Raw genomic sequence first — 25,831 nt, forward strand, 5'->3', positions numbered from 1 at the left:
ATACAGCTAGTGAAAAATAAAAATTAACATCTAGTCCTGAAAATTCTCCTCAAATACTAACTGTGCTGCCAAAAAAAAAAAAAACAATGCAAATTGAGAGTGGAGGAGTGGCCTTTTCCAAGCATTTTGATCAATGCTAACATGGGAGTGTCTTACATTCGTCTAAATTTTCATGGTATGTTTTAGTCATTGTTTCCTATTGAGAGAAATGGGAAAATGAGTAAATCACAACAGTAGAATTTTGAAAAGTTACTATCTCTTGGAAGCAGTAGAAAGACGAGGTATTTAAACTGAGCTTCCTGGATATATTATTAGCCAGCTTAGCCTGACTAGGAGTCCTTGTGAGGTAAGTGCATGTGACAGTGAAGTGCTAATTGCAGATTCCATTTCACCATTGTAAGTCCTGAATATCTTCAGTTCACTGGTACCAGTGGTAGTGTGTTAGCCTAATATGACATACCCAACTGGACAGTCATTTGTGTGATATGCCAAATTTAATTAATACCTAGACTTTCTGTTATATAGTGTGATCTCAATTTTTGTAATAATAAAATTGTAACTCAACTGCAGGAGAAATGGCATTATACTTACTCTTTACTGGCTATGAGAGAATACAATTTAAAGAATGTAATCATTTGCTTTTTCTCTTTTGAAGCATCTAGTTATATTGGGAGTGTAGGACTCTACAAAGGAGAATGCAGTGTAGTTTTCCGAAGTGTTAGCACCATATAGTAAATGCTGAGAATTTAAAAAATATTTTTATTCTGTCTGAGCCTATATTCTGGTACTGGTATTTGAGCATTGTGTGAGAGTTGTTACTTACCTCCATTTGCTGCTGGGGATGAACCATTCCCATGTCTCTGGGTTGGAATAACCCAGAAGTATCTGAAAGAAATAAAATTAAACTGATAGAAAATATTTCCTCCTCTCACAGCTTCCTCGTTGGGGGTTGGATGGTCTGTGTGCTTGTGGAGTCTATAGGAGATACAAATACTTTCTCTCCCTAGAAACTGAATGTTAGGCAGAACAGGTTGTTCAAGGATTTTTTTGATGTCTGTCTAGTGTGGGACTCCAGGAATGACAGTGGGTGTGTTTTGTGTGTGCACTCTCTTAGAATCCCAGTCCCCTCTCTCCTGCCTTCCTACCTCTATCAGAATGACAGGGTCGAGATTGTTATTCTATCTCTGGTTTTACTTCTGTTTTAAAGTAAGACTGCATTAGCGGATCAGTTAACAAAATCTTGGTTTTGATACAAACGTTGACTTTTGATAGAAATTTCTGATGAAGAATTAGCTAGCATTCAGTCCATCTTTGGCTCAAGTGGAATCATTAAGGAATAAGAATAGAGCTGTGGGGAGGAGACGTCACCAAACAATGCATTCTTTTTTTGGTTTTATTTCTGAATATACAATAAAAAAGGCACATGTAGAGACTATTTTGCGTATTACATATGCAAAAAAGATTTTACATGTAAACCTAACTACATGTGTTGAGGTCCTATATGTTGAATCATAAGCAGTGAGAAGGAGAAAGTATGGAATAGACATTTGACAAGACAGTATACTAAAATGCTATTTTCCATGTTATCAGGTCTCGAAAGTCTCTGATACAGACAGAAGTGTTTTAACAACCCTTTTAAAAGTACTCTTTCTATATTTTGCTTCATAGTTTTATTTTTCATCCTCAGGTTGAATGCACATTTTGAGGTGAATCTTGATTGCTCAGTCTCTCGAGCAGAAATGTACTCTGAATACCTCTCTACCTGTAGTAAATTAGCTCGAGGTGGAATCCTGACATCAACTGGATTTTATAAATGTCTGCGGTAAGGCAAAAATTCATGCAATGGTAAAGAAGCAATTGTATGTGCTCAGTACTAAGCTGTAGCTTTAGATTTCTTTGAGAAAAGATCTACTGAGTTGAGTTTGAAAGACATCCAGTTTTGGAATTTTAATTAAAACAAATGTTTAGAGTTTGTTTAATTTTATTTCATTCTATTTCAGGATCTTTGATAGGGTTCCTTCTCTTCTTATAGTCCTTTTAATTCTTTCTGAAGTAGTTTTTGCAGGTATTGTGGTTTTCTCTTAGCTTGTATGAGATCTTGGCCAACCATCTGGTGGACCTGTTAGCCCTCAGTGATGAATACTCAGATGCTGTTGGAGAGTCCTGCTGTATTGTAAAGATGCAGGCATTAGTGCAGTTACTCTCCACACAAAAGCAGTTAGTTAAAACAAAAACGTTCTAAGAGGATTGAGTTACTGTGTTTATTAACATAGATTTATGTTGTGTTTGGCAGAACTGTCTTTCCAAATCATACAGTGAAGAGAGTAGAAGATCCAAGTAACAATGGTCAAGCACATATACATGTGGTAGGAGTGAAAAGGAGAGCTATACCGCTTCCCATTCAGATGTACTATCAGCAGCAGCCAACTTCGTCTACCCCAGTTGTCCGGGTTGATTCAATTCCTGATGTGTCTTCGTCTCCTTCGCCAGCAGGTTTTTAAATTAATTAAATATGAAGTATTTTGCATTGGTTTTGAAACGACAATAAAAGACAAAAGTTTTTGAAAATAGTTTGAAAGTGTTGGAAGTTGGGGCCACATGTTTTGATCGATTTTATTCAATAATGTTAGGAGTAGTACTGCAGTATGTAATTGCATGCCATTCTAGTATTCGATGTGTAACCCATAGACTTGTCAGTCGGCAGACAAGCCATTGTTGCTGCATCATTAATTCAGATGCAGTATAGCTGAGGAGAGAAACTGCTTCATATAGAACTACAAATTCAAGCCTTGGCTTTTTAAAAATTTGTTATGTTAATGTGTTTTGAAACAATTTTTGCTTCCAAACTTCTACTGTGTTTATTTCAACAGGAATCCCGCATGGGCTACCAAGCGTAGGAAATCACTATCAGAGGACCCCTATTAACCAGTCTTCAACTTTGACAGCAACACAGATGTCTTTTCCAATTCAAGGTGTTCACACTGTGGCACAGACTGTTTCTAGAATTCCACAAAATCCTTCTCTTCATACACAGCAGCAACAAAATGCACCAGTGACTGTTATACAGAATAAAGGTCCAATATCCTGTGAAGTAGTGAAGGCCACAGTAATACAGAGCTCTGTTCCCCAGTCTGCAGTTCCTGTTACTATTGCTGTAGGAGGAGCACCACAAGCTTCTAATCAAAATCACAGCACTACAGGACCACAGCCGTCTGTTACTGTTGTTAGTTCTCAGACGTTGCTTCACCACCAACCTGTAATTCAACAACAGTCTCCACTGCATGCAGTGGTACCAGGACAGATACCTTCAGGCACTCCTGTTACGGTAATTCAGCAAGCTGTACCTCAGGGTCATATATTTGGCAGAGTACAAAACATACCAGCATGCAGTTCAGCAGTTTCACAGGGTCAACAGCTAATCAGCACATCATCACAACCTGGGCAGACATCATCTCAGCAGTCCTCTGCTGGCAACCAGCAACAAGATACAGTCATCATAGCACCACAGCAGTACGTCACAACCTCTGCATCTAACATTGTTTCGGCCACCACAGTTCAAAATTTCCAAGTAGCAGCTGGGCAGGTGGTTACAATCGCAGGTGTCCAAAACCCACCAACATCTAGGGTAGGGTTTCAGAATATTGCACCAAAGCCTCTGCCATCTCAGCAAGTTCCACCTGCCGTGGTACAGCAGCCGATGCAGCCACAGCAGCAGCCTCCACCACCATCCCAGCAAAGTGTAGTGATTGTAAGCCAGCCAGCTCAGCAAGGTCAAACATATGCACCAGCCATTCATCAAATAGTGCTTGCTAATCCAGCTTCTATTCCCACTGGTCAAACTGTCCAGTTGACTGGACAGCCAAGCATTACTCCATCTTCTTCACCATCCCCAGGTCCGGTTACAAATAATCAAGTCCCTACAGTTATGTCATCTTCATCTACCACGCCTCAGTCACAAGGACCCCCTCCTACTGTCAGCCAGATGCTTTCTGTAAAGAGGCAGCAGCAGCAGCAACATTCACCAGCATCATCGCAGCAGCAGGTACAGGTACAACAACCAATACAAATGCAAGTTCAGTCACAACAAGCTAATACAGGAGTTGGCCAGCCTAATTCTGGTGAGTCTAGTCTGATAAAACAACTGCTTCTTCCGAAAAGAGGCCCCTCAACTCCAGGGGGGAAGCTTATACTCCCAGCTCCACAGATTCCTCCACCTAACAATGCAAGAGCTCCTAGCCCTCAGGTGGTTTATCAGATGGCCAATAACCAGGCACCAGGTTTTGGAGTTCAAGGACAGTCTCCAGCTCAGCAGCTGCTAGTTGGACAGCAAAATGTTCAGCTGGTCCCGGGTGCAATCCAGCCCCAAGGGGCAGTACAAACAGTACCCATTTCTAATTTACAGATATTGCCAGGCCAGTTGATCTCAAACAGCCCAGCAACTATTTTCCAAGGGACTGCTGGCAACCAGGTTACGATAACAGTTGTGCCAAATACGAGTTTTGCTACTGCAACTGTGAGTCAGGGAAATGCAACTCAAATCATTGCTCCAAACAGACAGGAGTTGGGCTACAGGTGCAAACACTTCCAGCTACTCAAGCACCTTCAGCTGGACAATCACCGTGTACTGCTGCTCCCCCATTCAAAGGTGATAAAATAATTTGCCAAAAGGAGGAAGAAGCAAAGGAAGCAACAGGTTTACACATTCATGAACGTAAAATTGAAGTTATGGAGAATCCTTCCTGCCGAAGAGGAGCTGCAAACACCAGCAATGGGGATGCAAAAGAAAATGAAATGCAGGTGGGAAGTCTTTTAAATGGGAGAAAGTATAGTGACTCCAGTCTACCTCCTTCTAACTCAGGGAAAACTCAGAATGAGGCCAATCAGTGCTCACAAGTCAGTAATGGGCCATCATTAGAAATGGGTGAGAACGGAGCTCCTGGAAAGCAGAACTTTGAACAAATGGACACAGAGGAAATTAAAAGTGATTTGAAGAAGCCCCTAGTTAATGGAATCTGTGATTTTGATAAAGGAGATGGTTCTCATTTGAGCAAAAACATTCCAAATCACAAAACTTCCAATCATGTAGGAAATGGTGAGATATCTTCAGTGGAACAACAAGGGAATTTGGATGCTACGCAGCAAGATACTGCCAAAGGTGATCAAGGGGAAAGAATTTCTAATGGGCCTGTATTAACTTTGAGTAGTTCACCTGTTGTAAGCGGTACACAGGAGGCTGCAAAACTGTTAACCCAGCAACTTAGTGGTACCAACACTGATTTACCCAATGGACCTCTAGCTTCAAGTTTGAATTCAGATGTGCCTCAGCAACGCCCAAGTGTAGTTGTCTCACCACAATCTACAGCCTCTGTTATACAGGGGCATCAAATCATAGCAGTTCCACACTCAGGACCTAGAGTGTCCCAGTCTACCCTGTCATCCGAAGTTCGGTCTACTAATGGCACAGCAGAATGCAAAACTGTAAAGAGGCCAGCAGAGGATAATGACAGGGAAACTGTTCCAGGAATTCCAAATAAAGTAGGAGTTAGAATTGTTACAATCAGTGACCCCAACAATGCTGGTTGCAGTGCAACTATGGTTGCTGTGCCAGCTGGAGCGGATCCAAGCACTGTAGCGAAAGTAGCAATAGAAAGTGCTGTTCAACAAAAGCAGCAGCATCCAACCACGTATATACAAAGCATGGTCACACAGGTATGTTGCAGTGTTCTTTTTATGTTTATTCCAACTGTGATTCTAACTAGTGCTGTGAAATAATGCCAGTGAAAATGTAAACTCAGTCAATATCTCTTGCATAGTATTTAAAATATTCAGAAAATTATGGTTTCTGTTCTTTCACGGACTAAAGTTCTAATAGTTTGCATACTTCTTCGATGTCAATAACAGCAGTGGAATTTAAAATAGCTTGTAGCAGTAAGGGAAGAACTTCTCCTCACTGATTTCTTCCTTAAAGGATTAACTGTTCTGAAAACAACAACGATTTGTTGTATAGTCTTGTAAAAATGTCAGAATTGTTCTGCATTTTATTTGTGGTTCTTATTGCTTATGGAGGACTGAATATGTCTTTTTTGCAAGTTAATCACCACAACTGCTTCTGGCTTGCTGAAATGAGTTGAAGTTCTTGCATTTAAAGGTGGTCTTGAAAGGCTTGCTTCAGGCATTCACTACAGTCAGGAGAAAGTATTGTTTTGTAAATTTGGTGAAATATTTATGTTTGTTTATTGCAAAATATTTGTAATGTTTATTTTATTGATACAATATGCATTGTTTGGGGTTTTTTTTCTGTTTGACAAACTTTGGAGCGGGCTTTTCTGTTTGTTTGTTTTTCCTCCGCCAACTTTTTTTTTAACCATTTGAAAGTGGTTACTCCCTAAGACTTTACTAGAAATGAGGTGTGGCTGTCAGTTGTATGAGCATTAATATATAACAGATAATCATGTTTAAGATTATTCCAGTCTCCAGAATTTATTTTAGCTTTGTACATGGAGAGAAAGTCCCTCTCCAAAAAACGTTCCTAATCTGATTTGGAGCAAAAAGAATAGAATAGTACGTCTGGCAGTCAGAGTTTTGATAGACTGTGGAGAGAAGTGAAATCTTGAGTGTACATTAGTGCATTTTGACCTTGAGGTAAGACAGGTCTTTTATTTCTTACGTTCCTTTTTTGTTGTTTGGTTAGGGTTTTGTTTGTTTGTTTTTGATGGGGTAGCAGGTATAGACCTTATGGACTTGAACAGAGCTAGAACTCAAAATTCAACAAGTGATGGCTAGTGGTACTTCTTTTTCTGTGTCAAGTTATGTTTCTGTTGAAAGCTCTTTTGACTTTGCTTCATCTACTTGTCAGAAATCAGGATAACAGTTAACAACCTTTCTTTTCCTTTCTTTTCTTTTTTTCTTTTTAACTGCCACACTGCAGAGAGTTGTGTTTTTAAAATGTCTTTAAACTCGCATGTAAATTTTCACTTAGGTTTTATCGGAGAGAGATCCATATTTTTCTGATATGTTACTTATCTTTGTACTTACTAGAAATGAATTGACCAAAATGAAAGTGTCTTTTGGCAGCATAGGGAGAATGAACTAGATTTTCTGTAGCGTGGATGAAAAAAAGCAAGCTATGCCTTGCTTTTTACAGTGAGTGTCTTTAGCTGTTACACAGTTTGAATTTCTATTACAGCTTTGCTAAGGATTTGTCTGAAATAGCAAATGGTATGGCTATGTCTCTGGAATGGAGTAAATACTATCTGTGGTTATTTATTCCCTGGACATGTGGCTGACAAGAATTTTCAGTTGTGTCTCAAACAGCTATCAGACTTCCAGATTTTTGAGAAGAGGGGAGTAATACAGTTAACTTTAATTTGTATTGGATTAGCTGTTCTATCATGATAATAAAAATAAAAAAAAGAATATTTCCTGTGCTGATAATTTCTTTGTTACACTGTCACTAATATCATTATCATTAATAGTTCCTACATTTTCCATTACCTGTACAAACAGAAATGCTCCCAGCTGGGTATGCCTTTCAGTACAGATTTGCAGATCAAAATAGCTTGGTTTAATGTCTGCTTCTATGGAAGTTGGCTCATTTTCCTGTCTATAGGATGCCCTTGCTGTCTTCAAAATTACAGGAATGTGGGAGAAAAGGAGTTTATTAGTTTTGATCTTGGTGAGCAATCTAATTTGTTAGCTAATTGCCTTAATCATTACATATGGCTATTTATGAATCATGTCTATCATGGTAATGCTAAGTACTGACTTGTAATAGAACCCACTTTATAGTATGCTGTTCAGATATAGTGAACATCATAGTTTGGCTTAAGACTTTTAAGGATCTTTACTACTCCTTTAAAATTAATGTGTTGGACTATAAACAGTACCATTCTGGCCAGGTCTTTTTTTTTTTTTTTCCAAAGCTGCTGAGCAGCTGCAATAGCCATTGCTTTGCTGAAAAATCCGATGTTAAGTATTTCCAATATTGAGTCTGCTTTTAGGAGTATTTTTAAGACATCCAGAAATACTAAGATGTAGCCAAATTCTCATGAACTCAGTTTGAGTTTTAATGATGACTTCTTTTGAGGTTAGGCCCTGTATAATCTATTTTCTCCCTCCCGTTTTGAGAGTCTTCCTTGTATGATAAGCAGCTTTCTTGTCCCTGACTTTTTGAAAGGCAGCAGCTAAGGAACACTTTTCACTTGAGCATCTGCATTGTTTAATCCTCTCTGCAGTATCTAATGTATACTGGGTGTCTTGCAGAAGAAATAGGAGAACATGGTTCTTCTTGCAGACAGTGTGAAATTTATTATAAATACAACCCAATGGAGAAAAGTGGTGAGGGACAGGGAATAAAGGGATATTAACTATGGCAAAATTACATATCTGCTGAAGCTGTTAGTGTGTGATTTCCTGTTTGCTTCTCATCTTAAAGTTTTATTTTAAACTGGAGCTTGTATTTCAGAGAAGTGAGAAAGGGATAGAGGAAGAAAATTTTTAATAAATTACAACCCAACAGGAAGGCTGGACAAGGAGATGTAGAGGACAGAAGAGGGAGGAGAATATTGCTTGTGCAACTACAGTAGGATTAGCTGTCATGAACTGCAGAGAGGAGAAGGGGAAGATGCTTGAACTGAAGATAAGGAAGGACAAACAAACAGGGGAGGGAAGGGAATAAAGTGAAAACTAAGGAAAGCAAGAAAAAAGTGAAATAATTCTTAAGGGAATGTAAAAGTTAAGAGAAGATTTGTTTCATGATATGAATGGTAGTTTGAAATGGGCTGGTACTATATGCTTCGGGGGGGGAAATGTTGATTTAAATGGCCTACTAAAATAATGAAAATTATATACTTGCTGTTTATGGGACAGCCCATGTAGTGCTATTGAAATCCAGTTAGACAAGTACAGGTATGTTCTGTGTGTAATCTGTGATTGTTCCATGTTAATTGTACACGTAAGCAAAACTCATTGAAAAATACATATATACTGACTTTAAAGATTTTTTGTATTTTTATATAAAAATTGGGCTATGGGCATATGGGTTATGTCAGAAGAGGAACATATGATACACACAGTGTTGCAATTTTTTTCTTATATCTCCATCTGTGTTTTGTAAGCCCATGAAATGTAGTCTGAGAGGAGACAGAACTGGCACTTTACTTTCTTGGCCTCCTTTTCTTTTATTTCTGTGTTCCCTGCTCCTGGATTATTGCTTTCCCGAGGCATTGTGCTGGACCGGTGGATGGAAAAGAAAAAGAAATGAGCAGTTACCTACCTGTACATTTTATTTTCTTTTCCACTTTTTCTTACTCCTCTTCAAATGCCTCCAAAACATCTGTTGAACATAACCATGTTGGTTTGTCCCAATTGGTGTGTGTTTTGAAGGAATGCTCTGATATCACGCCAAGTTCCTAGAAATGAGCAAATCTGATTTAAATTGCGTTATCTGGCTTTTAAAGTAATCACTTTCCTGCTCACCACACTCATCCCCTCATAAACAATGCACTCCCATTTCTCTTAAGGCTGCCCACTTGAAACATGCTTGTTTGGAATTTTAGGTGGCAAAAACTGAGTGAGCATTGCCTTAACTATATGCTCCTGCCCTCTGTTAATTGGGAAGCTGAGAATTACCATGCACCAGAAAGCAGGTGTGTAGCCCCAGGAGGTGTAATTCATTCCTAGCCACAGAGCAAATGAGTTTCTCAGCTGGAAGTACTGAAATACAGAATCTCTATGCTTTTATTGCTCTTCACTTGCGAAGCACACTTTTGCAAGGAGACTTAAACCTCAGTAATCCAACAACAAGAAAAGAACATTTATTTTAGTGCCTACCTATCCACCTGACCACTTCCTCACACTCAAATCCTGCTATATTCATTCTCAGCTTATAAGCTACCTTTTTATATATGTTCATTATCAGGAAGAAACTAAACATAAAACTTTCAGTAATACTGAACTGTAAATCCTATGATACTTTAAAAAATGTTTTTACTAATATTTAACTATTTAATGTTGAATTAAATGTATTTACTGTGGGTGTGCACATATTAAAGTGGGTGGGAGAAAAAATGCAGCCTAATGCTTTTAAACTGCATATGGCTCTATATTTCAACAAGACTCCCATCATGCTGGGATGCAGCGTATTCTACTGCTGATGGCACAGTAGGCCTTTTAAATAAAATAGGCAACTAAAATAGAATGGGCAACTAAAATAGAGTTGTCCATTAATATATAATGGCACCATTCATGAAATGGAGGTAGAGGCCATTTCTGGCCCCAAGCCATAGGGTGTTATTCCTACCGCTTCTGGAGCTTGTGTACCCAAATGGAGGAGCTCTTGTGCATAAAAGTAAATTAGTATTTTTTGTAAACAGTCCATTCTAGTTAGCAGAAAACTCTTAGCTTTACTCTTAGTTTTTATGACTAAGCTGGACTTACTCTTTTTTCCCTTCTCCTCCCCGCCCCCCAGTATCTCAATCTAAAGTCACCGAGTCTAGAGGTAAAATCTCTTTCTGCTTATTAAAAGTAGGCCGTAGTATCTGTTCTGTAAGTAGTCTGTACAGGTATTAAGGGTTTGTATTTATGTAGTTCAAGAGTTCAGTGCAAACCATACTGTCAGGGCAAGATCAGCCACATCAATGCAGAAATATATCCAAGAAAGCAAAATCTTAAGAGGACCAATGTTACTTCTCCCAGAAATACTTTATTAGGAAAAAAGAAATGTCTATCATAGTTCTGTATGTTAGAGAAATAAGTGACTTTACATAATCATTGTGTATCAGTACTGTAAACTAGGGAGCACGTAGCAAGTACTTCTAGGTACATTTCTGGAAAAAAAGGAGTTCCGTTTCTGAAAAACAAAGACTACCTAATCTTAGTGACGTCCCATGTATCATGCATTACTAAATCTATAGATGAAAATAGGGAAAAAAAGAAAACAAAAATTAGTAGTATTTCTGATCTCTTGAGCAAAGAGAGGAAAGCTTTGAGATATTTGAACATAGAACTTACGTTTCTAAAATAAAACCTAGGAAAACAAATGTAACTTCACTTTATCTGTTGATTTTAAAATATAATCAGCACAGCTGATAGGCAAGCAATAAATTTGACTTAAAAATACATGGAAGTTGTAACCGCCTAATGCTACAAGTTTGAGCGAAGCTACTCTACTTTGCCATACAGCAGTAATAGGATTCTAAACAACAACAATTATTTTACACATTTCTTTTCAATCTTCAGCTTTTCTCACTGAAAAAAAAAAAAAAGTAGAAAGAAACTGGAGGGGAAACTTAATTTTAACTTTTTGTCTCTGTGCTCTTTCGTTTTCAGCATGTAACATTTTGCGTTGTATATCTCAGGTCTCCTTGTTTAAAATAAACAATTTTTTAATGAAACGGTATTAAAACCTTTGAATACTAGGAGAGCTTACCAGAAAAACCCTTGAGAAAATTAATAATTCTGGATTAATTTCAGGGTTTGCTTAGAATGGAGTAAATAATACATGAATCACATGTTGAATGATGAGAATTAAATGAAATACTGAATTCATTCAGTAAGCCCACTCCCCCTCCAGCACATTAAATGAGAAAGAAATTCTATAAGGATAAAAAGTCACATGAAGACCACCATAATGTATTGATATCAGGATGCCAAGTGAAGATTGCAAAACAAGCTGTACTGCTGACACTCGATGATTCTACTTTCAGCTTCACTTTAAAAATGCCTTGTTGAAGGGACGTTGATCTTAAAAGACTCCATTTGTGTTTACCTTTTGTTAAAAGATATATTGTGAAGATTCATTACCCAATCTGTAAAATAGCTTAGAGGTCTTTCGATGAAAATCATTGCAGAATTCAAAAGAATTTGGAGTTATGACTAATGTACTCAAGAGACCTTTCTTACAACTTTTCACACACGCAGATCACAGGCATCATATAATAGTTGTGCTGTGTTCAGGAGTTCCGCTGAGTTTTTTCTTATTTCTATCAGGATTTATCCTTGGACATGAGAAGTGTTTTGGTTTTGATGAGGCTTTTTTGCTCTCCTTTTGGTCATGTTATTAGTGTTCTACTATCTGTGATAGTTATTAACTTGTTACCTTGTGTGACTGTTGTTCACAATGCCAGTAGAGAGCAGCAGGAAGAAAACTTAAGATCAATATGCAAATTAAATGTCAGAAGTTGCACTTACCTGTTTCTTTATAGTTGAAGTCTAAAGCTATTCAGTAACAGAGCTGTAAGGATGTAAACAGAGTATTGTGTGCACCATTTCAGAGTGCCTCTTTTATAATAATCTTGAACACAGACTGTGAAAGTAGTTTTGTTTGGTCTCTTCAAAGAGTATTATGTTCCTTTTCTAACAGTAGGGAAGAAAAGGATGTTAGGTCTTTATTGCTAGATAATATTCAAAAGCTTGATTTTTTTTGTTGTCATCATCTTTATAAACATCTTGCTGGCCAGAGCCTTCTAGGAAAAAAGAAAGAAGAGAAACAGTATTCTGACATAAACACTGTTCCGAAATGGGGAAGTCCAGCGTTCAGTATCTATTATTCAGAAAAAAAAAATTTACATATTTTGGCTTTGTTTTTAAATTTTATGTCAGTTTTAAGATAATTTTTATTCACTGTTAAAATAAGTGTCTTGTAATATTGCAGGGGAGCAAAGACAACATCTTTTTCCTTTCTGAAATGTTTGTATTTCACTGTATACAACTTGTATGGCATGCTTAGGCATTCTGGGCATGTGGTGTTCTGTATAAAGGTACATGTGCTGGCTAGTTTTACAGGAGCTTGAAGAATTATATAATTTGCCAAGTTTTATAGAGAAAAAGGTGTGTCGTAGTTTGAGCCCACTGGTCTTTGATAGTGTTTCTTCAGCATTGTTCAACTTACCTTTTCTTACGCACTCTGTAACACAGGCTGTTATGTACTAATGTGACAGTTCAAGAATTCCACAGATGCAGCACATAAAACTATTTCATCAAAGAATGTAAAGCAGTTTTAGATGTATCAGTGCTCATTTTACTTCTTTTAGCAATATTTTCTCTTACATTGACATAGGAAAGCACACTACTCCCTGTGCTGATGATACTGCAACCCCTTGAGTTTGCATGTTTTTTTCTTTTCTTAAGCAACAAATAAACCCTTTGAAAATAATGCTAACCTTTGCTCCACTGGTGCCCTTGAGAAATTCCATGCAGTCATAATTCTGTATTTGAATTTGGGCATAAGGTTTAGTAATTTGAATATTAGAAACTTCTGCATAAATACTACAGTGTGAAAGTTGTATGTCCCTCATGTTATTGTGTCTATTAATGCTTATTCAGAGTTCAGAGTATTAAAATCTGAAAACTTGTGGTTGGTTAAAGTGTAAAACAAAAGATCTCTGAACAAACAGTAAACTGTATATCAAGTCTTGAAATAAGCCCCGTTTAAAACTTTGGTTTAACTTTTTCTACAGAGCACACCTGCAACGTCGATACCAACAGTGCAAGTACAGGGCCAGCAGATCAATTTGCAGCCGCCTTCATACACTGCAGCAAGTCAGCATGCAGAGCAAATGAAAAAACCTGGACAGAACTTCATGTGTCTGTGGCAATCTTGTAAAAAGTAAATGGCTCCTTTATTTAACTACCTTTTACTAATATGTAACAGATGCTTGTATATAGAAGGTGATTCTACAAGTTCTATCCATTCTGTTTCCTTAAGTTACCTTATATTTTGTCAGTGGGGAAGAGAAAAAGTGAAAAGTGTTGAGGAAGCTGAAGCTGAGATGGGGGAGTGCAAGACATTTAACTGCTCTCAGTTACACTTCAGAGCATAAAATGAGTATTATGTGGCTTTCTTTTAATATATTGATTCTTCAGTAATAAATAAAATATTGTCATGTAGTTAAGTTAAAAAAAAAAATCATAGCTCTGAAGCTTGTTCTCTGTATTGCAAATACAAAAATAGTTACTGTACTCCAGTTACAAATCATGTCTTGACGTTTTTCTTAAGTTTACAGCTTTTAATCTTTTTTGTGTTTCCAGTTTTGCTAGAGCACGGTATTGCATTTCTATGTCCTGGTCAAAGTCTTATTTATATTATGACTAATTTTAGTAATGATGATACCATTTGTGTGCCACAGGACTCCATTGTCACGAAAGGAAATAAAAAGGAACTTAGCCTTAAGACTAGACAGCAATGATTAGACTTTTTTTGATTTGTTGTTGTTGTCCTTAAAAGAGAGAGGAGTGAACTAGCAGACTTTTGGATGTAGGCTTATAAAAACATGATACTCCCCTTGTTATCAGTATGTATATCCTGACACTGATTTTTGAAATAACGTAAGTTTGTGTATATGCGTAGTTTTTAATGAAGGGTACAAACTGATCAAACAAAGGTAGTTGTCAAATAGCCACTTTGAAAACAGTGAGAGAAATTGCATAACATACAGGATCGGCATGAAAAACTGTGAGACACTTCATCGTTGTAGGACAAGACAAAGGGAGCATAAAGATGAGCTGATTTGGCAGAAGCTGGTGTATAGACAGTCAGAAAGTTGGGATGAAATGATGGAGAAGTTCGAATCTTTGGAACTGGTGGTGAAAATGAGGCATTTGAACAGAATTAGAGGAATACTGAAGGACAGTTAATCTGTAGACCCCTGAAGCTGTAATTTCTGTTTCTTTCATTCCTTACAGACATAATTCAAAGATCATTAAGTCAATGCAAGACATAAGGAATTTAGATGGGACTCTGACTGGTACTGTAGAGATCTGGTGCTTTTTAAATCATTGCCCTGTTTTCACCTTAAAAGTGATTTTTGTTTCTTTGGTAGGTGATACTTCTCTATGTAAGAAATACATGTAAGGCTTCACTTAGTTTTTCTTTACTACTTTACTACTAATAAATATAACCATAGAGCCATGCTCTACTGGCTGCACCACAGATGTATAAACACCTGTGTTGGTACAAGGGTGGGTTGTACTGAGGTGGAAATGAAAAGCTGGGACGGTTTCTTAGCAGAAGCCTTGCCAACTTACACCATCTTGAAGAGTTTGCTGAACTACAGTTTTGAAGCATAAGTTAGTCACCAACTTTCTTCTATGTCTAAAGTTATGTAGGATGAGTTGTGTAGAGTTGAGGTGACATCTAACCATGGAACAAGCTGCTGTTACAATGTGAACTAGGATGTGAAATATGTGTAGACAAATTTTGGGGCAGGAGGAGGAACAATACAGTTATGATGACCTTACATTATCAGTCTTTTTGTAAGTCTGTCTTAAAATATTATTCCAGTAAGTTTTCCTGTGACTGAAGTTAAGGGCTGCGAGGTCTGTGTTTTACAAGTAGATCGCTACGTTTTACTGCAAAGATAGTGTATTATTGCTGTTGCTATAGTTTCTCCTGTCATTACTTGCTGTACTGGTTCTTGTTCATGGTTAAGTTTCATTATTTTCAAAAGCCTTCAGAGATTTTGCATTGATAGATTGTACTTATGCTGTCTCTCACTTTGAAAATATTACTTCAGCCCCAGCCTAAAAACAGTTTAGATGAACATTACACTCAGCATTCTCTGTGGTGAAGAGAGAACCAAAATGTTAAGTTAGCATCTTCCTCAAACATATATTGTTTATTCATCACAACAGCCTTATTAAAAACAGGAGTATCAAATCTCCTGCAGGCTTCCTGCTTCTAACAGACATAAAGAAAAATCTGGAATTGCTACCTGTTATTGCAACTGTTTTATTTATAGCTCTCACTGTCAGCTGTTTTCATTGAGTTGTTTAAGCAGGAAACAAGAAGATTCTTTTGAATGGATCATTGGATCTTTTGAATGGATCATGGTCTATCTGAACTTTACATCCATTACTTGGTTTCATTCATGATTGCGTAGCAATTTTTTTTCCTAGGTATTAAGCAGGCAGGTTCATCATAGTAGAATGATAGAACAGTGTTTCTTTTGTGGTGTTCACAATTAACTGGAAAGATACAACAGGAGGCAAATTTGATAGTAACTTACATTCTCTATGCATGTTCTTTAGTTTAATTCTCACAACATATTAGCATTGTTTCTCTTCCAGGATGTATTGCAGAAGGCAGTGAAGGCCTTCAAAAACATTTTATTGAGAATCAGAATAAATACAAAGAAATAAAATAGTATGTTCTTTTCCTACCTGCGAACTTGGCTGCTACAGTCAGCAACATTCCAGTGGCGTGGGTGTGGGTTCTGCTGTCCTGTTTTTTAGAACTGAATTAGGAAACATTATACCAAGATTTTGAAATAAAATGCAACAGATTTAGTAATGTCTGAAGACCACAACCAGATCAGGCCCAATTATGCAAATAGTTGTAATGATTGGCCTCTCGCAGATGTATTCAGGTTTAGTATCTGAAGTGGAAGTAAAACTCTAAAAGGTGTCAGTCAGCACACTACTTTGCATTGAGGATGTAACAGAAAGTGGGTAACAGAAAGTAGGTGTGTTTTCCTCTGAAGTTCAGCTGTCTGCAAGTACTGCTAATTGTATTCAGCTTAATTTAAAAGCTGCTATTTTGTTTCACAGGTAGGCAGGAGATGTCTGCTCTTGAATTGCTTTGTATTTAAAAAGTAAATTGGAAGTGCTATTGAATCTCCACTGCCTGTCAAGTCAGCTATTAGTTTAATGTTCTGTTCAGTAGCTGAACAGAATGGTGGAGAAATTAAGTGGGAAACAAGAGTCTAGACTCAACTGACCGTATTCTCAGTACTTAAGCTTTTTTTTTTTATTACTGTGTTTAGGTGCTTCTTTAAGGAAAAATAGTTTTTCTCTGCAAAATGGTAGTAAATTTGCATCTTCTTAGAACAGTGATTGAAGTATAACACTGAATGTATTATACAGTGAATGAACCAATATAGCTGAAATAGCTTTATTTTTCTTAAAGCCTTGCCATGTTGAATAAAATGTTATGAACTACATTTTGGGCTTCACTTGTGCCATGAAATTTGTTTCATCCATGCCAGAAATTACTCATAAATAGGTTTGTGCCAAGCTTAAGTTTACATACTGACTTGCCCCTTTATTATGGAAAGACATCTTTCTGTCGTTTGAAACATCAACTTTTGCTGTTGAGCCAATGTAGATGTAAACCGTTTTATTTTCATTTCCTACTATGGGCTATCTATACCAACAGCAACAGGCAGATATTTCTTCTCAGCTTCCTTCAGTAAGAGCTGACTGGCATGGAAAAGGTGAATCCTTTGTAAGAGAGTAGTATTTATTGCCTATGCAGTAGGTCATTACTATATTACAGGTGATTATTGCAGTAGGATTCAGTTTATAACTAAGACTTGTCTCTGGATGAAATTAGCTCTTTGACACCTTTATGGGGTTCAGGTAACAGTATCTGTACACTTAGGCCTACGTATCGATTGCAAGTATGTTTGCATAATGGACAGTATTGAAATGAGTGGTAGGATGTGGAAGGAGGTGGCTGGATCAAAGCACCTACTGATCCGCTATTCATATGCAGAGAGTTCTGGTATGAACTTGTCCATAAATGACTGCTGTAGGTTTAAGATGTTGCTTCATCCTTGGCTGCTTGCTGTAAGTCTCTGATTGGAGGTCATCTCCCGCTTGGCACTGTTCAGCCCAGGGAGATCAGTCAAACTTCTTAACACAAATATTTTTCTTGTTAACTGAAACTGAAATACTGGCATGTGATCTGGAGTGGCTGAGGTGGGTGCATGTGTTTCCTCTTCGGTAAGACTGCTGTGCCAGTGGCATCCATCCAGGAAGTGTGTGAAGACAGCTGGTGGTAATGACTTCCCAAATGGCAGCAACTAGGTTTCTAGACCTCTTCTGTCCAAGCCTTAAGTGGGTGTTGATGAGCCAGGTTAGTTGTATTGAAATGAACTGCAAGCAGCTAAGTCTTTTGTTTATTTTGGCCATCTTTTCTCTGTTGAATTAAGGGATATAATTTGTAACACTTGAGATATGTTTTAAGATGTATCTAGACTAGAAAAAACACACTTTGAGTCATTCATTATTTTAATTGAATATTGTTTGAAATATAGGGGTTCTCCATTACCATCTGATATACGTTAAAATAACACATCTTTTGTCTGTGACAATTTGAAAATATAAATCTAAGAACTGTTTAAGAACGGTTGACTCACGAATATTTTGAGGTGGCATTCAGAGTGAGTTGTAACTTTTCTACCACTCTGAAATGGAAGAAGGTCCTTACTGGGCTGCACTCACTGTAAGGTTATGTCACACCTGAGCTCTCACCAAATAGAACATACAGAAAACACAAAATAGACTGTCCACAGTATTACAGGGCCAGGCTTAGGACAACTTCATCTTTTCTATTGATGCAGAAGCACTTCATTTGCTGAAATACCTCATGTCCTGTGCTTTGGGGCTGTTGGCAGGCAAAGTGCTTAGTTTGAGGTTTTGGAAAGTAATTTAAAAATTGAGTTTAAGTGAAGATGTTAAAAAGGGTCACATAAGTGACATTTTTCGACTTCTGTGTGCATCAGGAAATGACATCTAGCCATTTTCCCAATATTTAGAATTCAGGTCCTAAAGAGCAGTAATTTTAGATTGATCTCTTATTCTGTCGGTTTTGATAAGTGTGCAGTATTGAGACTAAATAGGATGAATGGTGTGCATCTCTTTTTCCCAATTAAAGTTTAAATAAAGTCTGAGTGTGACTGCCAGTAAAGAAGGAAAACAGGAGAAGGAATACATGAAACCCAACTTTTTTAGCTGTTTATTACTGTGTTTTGGTTGTATTGCAGAGAATGGATCTGTTGGAATTAACATGCATTATTTCTTTGGTAAAGTGTAAGTAGAAAAATAGAAGCGTGATATTTTAATCGGATTTGGCAAAACCATGTTGCCATTTATTGATAGCTCACTGGTTAGATAGGTACATGTTATTCCTTTTAAAATTTGACAACTTTTCATTTATCAGTGCCTGTCTCGTTTCAGAAAATAAAAATGTTTAGCCAGTATGGGTTTGTTTGTGATATTTGTGCTTTACCATTAACTGGAAAAAAAACACCTTAAATTCCCCTTCCCCTCTTTCTGTAGGTGGTTTCAAACACCATCACAAGTTTTCTATCATGCAGCAACTGAACATGGAGGAAAAGATGTCTACCCAGGGCAGTGCTTATGGGAGGGATGTGAACCTTTCCAGCGGCAGAGGTTTTCGTTCATTACCCATTTACAGGTGCAGATTTTCTTTCTTGTATTACTTCAGAAAATAGTAGGAATCCCATGGTAAATTTTCACACACCTTTCTCACTGTCTTTCTCTTTTCCCCAAACAGGATAAGCACTGTTCCAGAGATGCTTTGCTTGCAGGATTAAAGCAAGATGAACATGGACAAGCAGGAAATCAGAAGCCTTCCAATAAGTAAGGGACCTGAGCCTCATTAGCAGTAGTAAAAATAAGAGGATTAGAAATTATTGGAAGAATTTGTGTATTTATAACTTGGCTTATCAGGTGAAACTCTGCATATGTGGAGTCTGTAACAGTAATCAAATTTGAGGTCCATTACAGTAAGAGAAAATGGGTAAAAGAGGGAATAGATTCTGATGGGGGAGATGTGGTTGCAGTTATCATAAAAAGAATAGGTAATTCTTTAAGGTATATGGTCAATACTCTGTGATGAATATTGTTCTCAACATATTCTCCTGATTTTTCCCAACTGGACAGCATTTTATAACTTTTATTGTAACAGGAAGTGCTTGTAATCCAAATAGAAAGTTACTTGTTGTGAACAGTTCAGCTGTTTCAGTTGAGATGGATTGTCTTGTAACTTGCTATATTCCTTCCAGTTTTGTGGTCTAAATTTGGGCTGATTTGATCCAGGGACTCTTGTAATAAACTTTCCTTTAAACAAGCAAACAAGATAAATACCAACTCCTCTGAGTCTTCTAATTTTGAGCTGCTACCTGGAATCAGATTTGGCTCTCCTCTTTCCCAAAATGATTTTAACCGTCTGGAATTAGTATTGGAGAGTGCAGCCCTATTGCTGTGGGGTTGTGGGGATGGTTGTGTAAATATTGGAGTTATTCAGGGTTCAGTTACTTGTATAAGTGTATTAAGACTAGGTCTTTGTTAATAACTAACTGGAATCTCTTTGTTGCAAGCTAAAGGTTTAATTACGTGGTCCCAGGCAGATTTTTGCAGTCTGTTCTGTGGCTAGTTAAATTGCTGCCAAGCTGCTGGGGGCAGCAGAGAAAGTTGAGTATGAAAGCTGAGAAATCTAGTTTGGAAGTCCTTTTATTTTTTAATATAAACAAAGTTCTTAACACAGACTTACGATTGCTTTATGGTGCCTTGTTTCATTACACTGAACAACATTCAGACCTCTGAAAACCACAAAATGAAGAATGATGGTAATGTAGTCTTAAATACTTGGTAAGTGGGAAGTGTAGGGCTGATACCATCTACTAGCATGTTGTGACCTCAGCTCTGCCTTTTCAAAACTGTTCCGTCACACAGATAACACATCCAGTAGCTCTGTGTCCTCACAGGCTTCTTTAAAACTGGCACAGGTACTCATATTAGAAAAAATGTTCAAACATCTCCTCTTCTAAGGCAGAATTCCCTAATTAGGTCAGATTCAGAAAGTAGGAATTTATATGCATAACTAGTTCTCGCTGAAGTATAGAGACTGCAGTATCACAAGATACTAAGGATCTGATTTCAGAATGCAAGTTGAAATAAAGCGTTCCACTATTCAAAGTAGGATGTTTTTACTCTCCCTGACATCCCTTGTTCATTCTCGTGGCTATGCACTGCTTACAGAGAACTAGCTTTAGTTATTGTCTGATTGCATGGTAAATCAATTCTGTTTTTAAAAAAACCTAAGCAATCAAAAAAGTGGGTTTGCCAGATGAGTGGAATACACTTGCCTTACAGTCAGTTGAACACCAGTACAGGAGGTGGGCTGGAACAAGAGGAAGGGATGAGACCTTTCTCTGTCATCACTCATGACAGTTAATACACTCAGCTGTTTTATGAAACCATAGAGGTTCCCTGTCTGTTACTTTTACTCTCTTCCGTCATGTCTCCAATACTCCTCTTTCACCGAAGAAGAAATCAACAACCAGGAATATTTTGATTATATATAATGTGTAACCCACATAATCTTACAGCACTGCCACAGAGTTATGTTCGCACAACTGAACAGGGCATCTAGCTACATGAGGGAGACAAGACTTGATAATTTGCTTTCCAGAATCAGCAACTTGTCAAATGAAACCCTAAGCTCGCTCCAGCAGGTCACCTCAAGTTGGCTTACATGGTCATTTCTGAAAACTGACTTACAAGGTTTTGGTTTAATTTACTTTTTGTTAAGTCCCAGAAACTTGTCAGATAGATCAGCACACACACTGATAGTCCATATGACTAAACTCCTGTATGGAGCTGAAACAACTTAAAGAACTGGTGCTGAGATGAAGCATGTATAAGCCATCAACTTTTAGGCATTCATTAGGCGAACTTTCTTCACTTAATCCTCACCATTTAGTAAAACTACACCTACCTTAGAGAGTGCAGATAGACTGAGTATTATTGGTGCTGGAAGTAAAATCTGTTGAACACGGTGTTACAAACAGGGGCCCATTCCCCTAATCATCATTTCTGTCTATCATAACACCATACGTACTTGAAAAAATCTGTAGTGGCTGCTAGAACCAGGTAGGCAAAGTTAAGCTGCATTACAGAGTTGGTTGTATACCTTAATTCTGTATTTCTTTTCTTTTAAAGTTGTATTATATTAACTCTTCCTCTTCTGGTTTTCAGAGGTAGCTGAATATTACATTCTGGAAGGTCAGGTAGCACTAGCAATTAACTGTATGTTGACTGTAGCTTTGTGCATTTGAATCTTTTTGGATTCACGTTAATTTTTTTTTTTCCTTGTTGCCACTGAAGCAAAGGTGGTAGCGTGACCTACCAAAAATATTCTTCATGCACCATGGGAATGGGGCAGGAGATAACTTTAAATCACAAGATGAATGGTATGGTTTGAAGTTAAGTTGATAATACAAAGAAATTCAAGAAATCTAGATGTTTCTTGGGAGAGATACTTGCCCGTAGACACAAGTCAGTCCACTTGATGTCTCAGTAACTTTTTATCAACTTTTTTCCCAAAATCAAAAAGAGAAGACAATCTTGTAATATCTTCCCAATTTATTGTAATTGTCCCTCTTTCAATATTTCTAGAATCAAGATAATAGTACTTCAACTTTCTAAAATATAGTGTGATAGCTGTTGAAGAGAGACATTCGGAACAGCCTCCATTGATAAATCCTTGTTCTTCTCAGTATAAGGAAAACAAAAATGTTCCAGAAATTAAAAATGAAAATGATAATTCCTTTACTGTGGTACTCAGTCTCCTATAAACATATGTCATTGCTCAACAGTTCAGCCCCTGCCCTTCTCCCTTTACTTCATAAAGATTTTCAAACTCTTCTTTCCATTCAGGGGAGGATGACAGTGTGATCACGAGCTAAGTTTTTAGGGAAGAGTCTGTCTGTTACTACTTCTTAATTTTCTGTTTTGTGGTTTAAAACCACTCATATGAACTCCTTTTCTAATTTTTAACTAGGTTTCCTTGTTGTTAGAATTTCAGATTATGAAGAAAGTCTCTCTGAATAGAGAATTCAAGTTTTATTCTTAGAATATTTGCTTACAGTGACAGATGCCTAAATAATACACTTACAGGCTAACTTTCATTTTAAAAAATGGAACATTTACGTTTGATTTATGCTACCTTTGCAAGTAAGCACTACTGTTTATTTCTAGTATATTGAGATGTTCTAATCAGGTTCTACTAGAGTATTAAAATACTTCATAATAATATTGTTCAATATATTGAAGCGTGGTGATATTTTTCACCATTGATACTGCAAACTTTCCTTTGAGATGACATTATGAGTCTTCCTCATTAAGTGAAGCTGCATATTTATACATTCTAAACTCTAGTTATATGAGTAATTTCAAAGTTTTGCATGAAACAGAGCTTTGACTTCAGTGTTAATACTGAAAATGGAGAATTTGCTTCCGCTATGTTTGTTATTTGTACCAGCTTTATAAAATACTGTGCTTAATTTATTAATCTCAGTCTGAAAGCTGCCGTAACAGGTAATTGGTTTTACAAATGTTTGATCTGATTTAACAGTTAGATGGTTTATGTCTTAGATCATAACTTAAATCATGTTACTTTATATTACTCCTCACTAACCACAGTTAATATGTATTTTATATTGTCTTAGTGTCTAATGGTCCCAATGAGCTGTGTCAAGTTTGAATAGCTATATTTTAAGGACATTCTCTGGCCAAATCTCAGATGACATTTACATAGCTGCTATCACGGTTCCTGTTAAATCCTGTCTGATAAAACATTCCGTTAAATAGGTACACTTCAGGAAGCGGCTATGTCATTAGTACAATATATTACTTTTCCATCACAAATGTCATGGGTGATGAGTAGTACTTCTTCAAGAGAAGTGTTTTTTCACATAAAATAAAGCCCACGACTCTTCTGCAGGCTGTGCAATAAGGCTTATCTCTGTGGAAACAAAAGGCAAATCACATACCAGCGCCAAGTATTAATGGATCTTTGTGCCTCTGTTCAGATAGGTTAAAAAATTGTCAAAATAAATTTTCAGAGTTGTTAATCTTCTAGAAAGTGGTGCAAAGCTTATTTTTATTAATTCTTTCTTTACTAATGTAGGCAGCCAGCTGCAGGGGGTACTGCCTCTACTCCCAGAGCACAGAAGGCCATTGTGAATCATCCGAGTGCTGCCCTAATGGCATTAAGGAGGGGATCGAGAAACCTTGTCTTCAGAGATTTCACAGTTAGTATTGTTTGACTCAAGTATTAGATATTAGTTGTTGCCTGCTACTATGGGGCTTTTACATTTTTTTCTTTTCTCTTTACTTTTGTAGGATGAAAAAGAGGGACCAATAACTAAACACATCCGATTAACAGCTGCCTTAATATTAAAAAATATTGGTAAATATTCAGAATGTGGTCGCAGGTAAGCATGATATGATTCTTCTAACATCAGTGGGCAATGTTGTTTCTGTTCTTTTAAGTACCAAACAATAGGTAGGTTTTACCTATCCTTTAAAAAAACCAAGTATATTGGCAGTACGATTTCTGTATCAGTTCTGCACTGTTTAGTTCCCCATGCAAGTGCTCAGCATCATCTCACCTAAGACAGTATTTGTGATCCAGACTTTTGAAATGTGTCTGGTAAATTTGACAGGTTAACTTTTTGGAGACAGATGAGAGAAGCCTTTGCTGTAAGTCTGTCCCTTTTCCTCCTGAAGGCAGTACTGCATGACTCTGAAAAATAGTTCTTCTGTAAGCAACTTCCCACTGGCAGTACCCTTTTATCTCAACTTGAGAAAGGGGCAAATGAGCTCTTATGAACGTTTTCTTAAGTTGTGGAGTGACACACAGTTGCATTCCATACTTGCTGCTTCTCTGTTGCTTTCCTCTCCAAACGTGGGTTAACTCTAATAAATGACTCAGTCAGCTTTCCTCTCACTTGTAGAAGATCCTTCAGTAAGTAAATAGACCAATACTGACTTGTGGTACTAAGTAGGAAGTGTTCTTTATGATGCAGATGGAGTAGTAGTTACTTACTGTGCCAGTAATCACCATGCATGCCGCTTCTGTTTTTTCCAAGAATTTACAAGCCAAGTGTTTTGTTTTGTGTTGTTTCAGCTTCATAATAGCGGAAGTAATTGTTTATTATAAGAATCTGTTAATTTTATCTGTTCTTCAAAAACCTGTCAATAGGGAGGAATTTCCTAGTTGTACTTCTAAACAAAAGAGTTTTGGTACTGGTTGTAGAAACCCTCCTGCTGTCTTCAGCTACCTAATTGGGGGTTGTAGTGAAAACAGAGACAAACTCTTCTTGGAGAGCATAGTGAAAGGGATGCGGGGAAGTGAGCAGAGGTTGCAGCAAGGGAAATGCCAATTAGATGCTGTGAGTGAAAAAAAATCACAAGAGTTGATTGAACATGGGAACAAGCTCCCCAAAGAGGCTGTGCAATCTCTATCCTCTTAGATACTCAAAACCCAACTGGGTATAATTCTGAGCAATGTGATCTAGCTAAGTATAATATTCATGAAAATATTTTCATTAGCATTTTTGTAGCACTTTTCTAATTATTAATTCTGAATATTCTTGTCTCTTTCAGTGTTAAAAACCCACAAAATGTTCCCTTAAGTCAAACATGGAACAAGTTTTGCTATTAATTTCACCATTGGTAGCATCCTCAAGTATTTTCTCTGCCAGGTCCATGTCAATATGTATTGTATACATGTCACAGAAATAGTGTTCCCCATATTGATAAGGTGTTTGTGGGATTTTCTGTGCTGTAGTATACCCTTCTTCTATGCAGGTGTTGGCATTACTCATGGACCACGATGGCTTGAATTTAGTTTTTGCTGTTTAAGCACTCAGTTTCTCTTACAAGATGTGAACAAGTAGATACTGAACAAAAGAAGGCTCAGTCTCCTCTGAAAGCTTTGCCTCATTCCCTTTTTTTGAATTAAAGAACAGAGCTGAAGATTATTTTTAAAGCATGTGTGTTGTGCATTGTCCTGAGAATTGGCTGATTTCTGTAATGATTTGTGCCACAGCTGTCAGTGATCATGAGGGACGATGCCCATCTCTGAAGCAGGGTCTTCCATTCTGACAGTCTGCTGGGGAACTGGGAATCCTTACCAGAGTGACTGAGTTGGTAGTGGCGGGCAGAAGCTTTCTTAGTTACTGGACCAGCATTTGCCTGAGTCGTCTCATAATTTGTTATATCTACACTTCAGTTATTT

General features: G+C 37.3%; 1 protein-coding gene across 1 annotated transcript in view; it reads left to right on the plus strand.

Moving 5' to 3' along the window:
- The window catches only part of ARID2 (AT rich interactive domain 2 (ARID, RFX-like)), a gene marked incomplete at its 5' end in the record, with an annotated part of 45,328 nt that overhangs the window by 18,284 nt on the left and 1,213 nt on the right, over positions 1-25,831 (plus strand). Inside the window, 9 exon segments of the mRNA XM_009588089.1 lie at positions 1,688-1,822; positions 2,294-2,493; positions 2,871-4,547; positions 4,550-5,709; positions 13,458-13,606; positions 19,060-19,198; positions 19,298-19,383; positions 23,717-23,840; positions 23,932-24,023. Coding sequence (XP_009586384.1) covers positions 1,688-1,822; positions 2,294-2,493; positions 2,871-4,547; positions 4,550-5,709; positions 13,458-13,606; positions 19,060-19,198; positions 19,298-19,383; positions 23,717-23,840; positions 23,932-24,023 — 3,762 coding nt within the window.

The sequence above is a fragment of the Fulmarus glacialis genome, unplaced genomic scaffold, assembly GCF_000690835.1.
Source record: "Fulmarus glacialis isolate BGI_N327 unplaced genomic scaffold, ASM69083v1 scaffold41691, whole genome shotgun sequence".
Lineage (NCBI taxonomy): Eukaryota > Metazoa > Chordata > Aves > Procellariiformes > Procellariidae > Fulmarus > Fulmarus glacialis.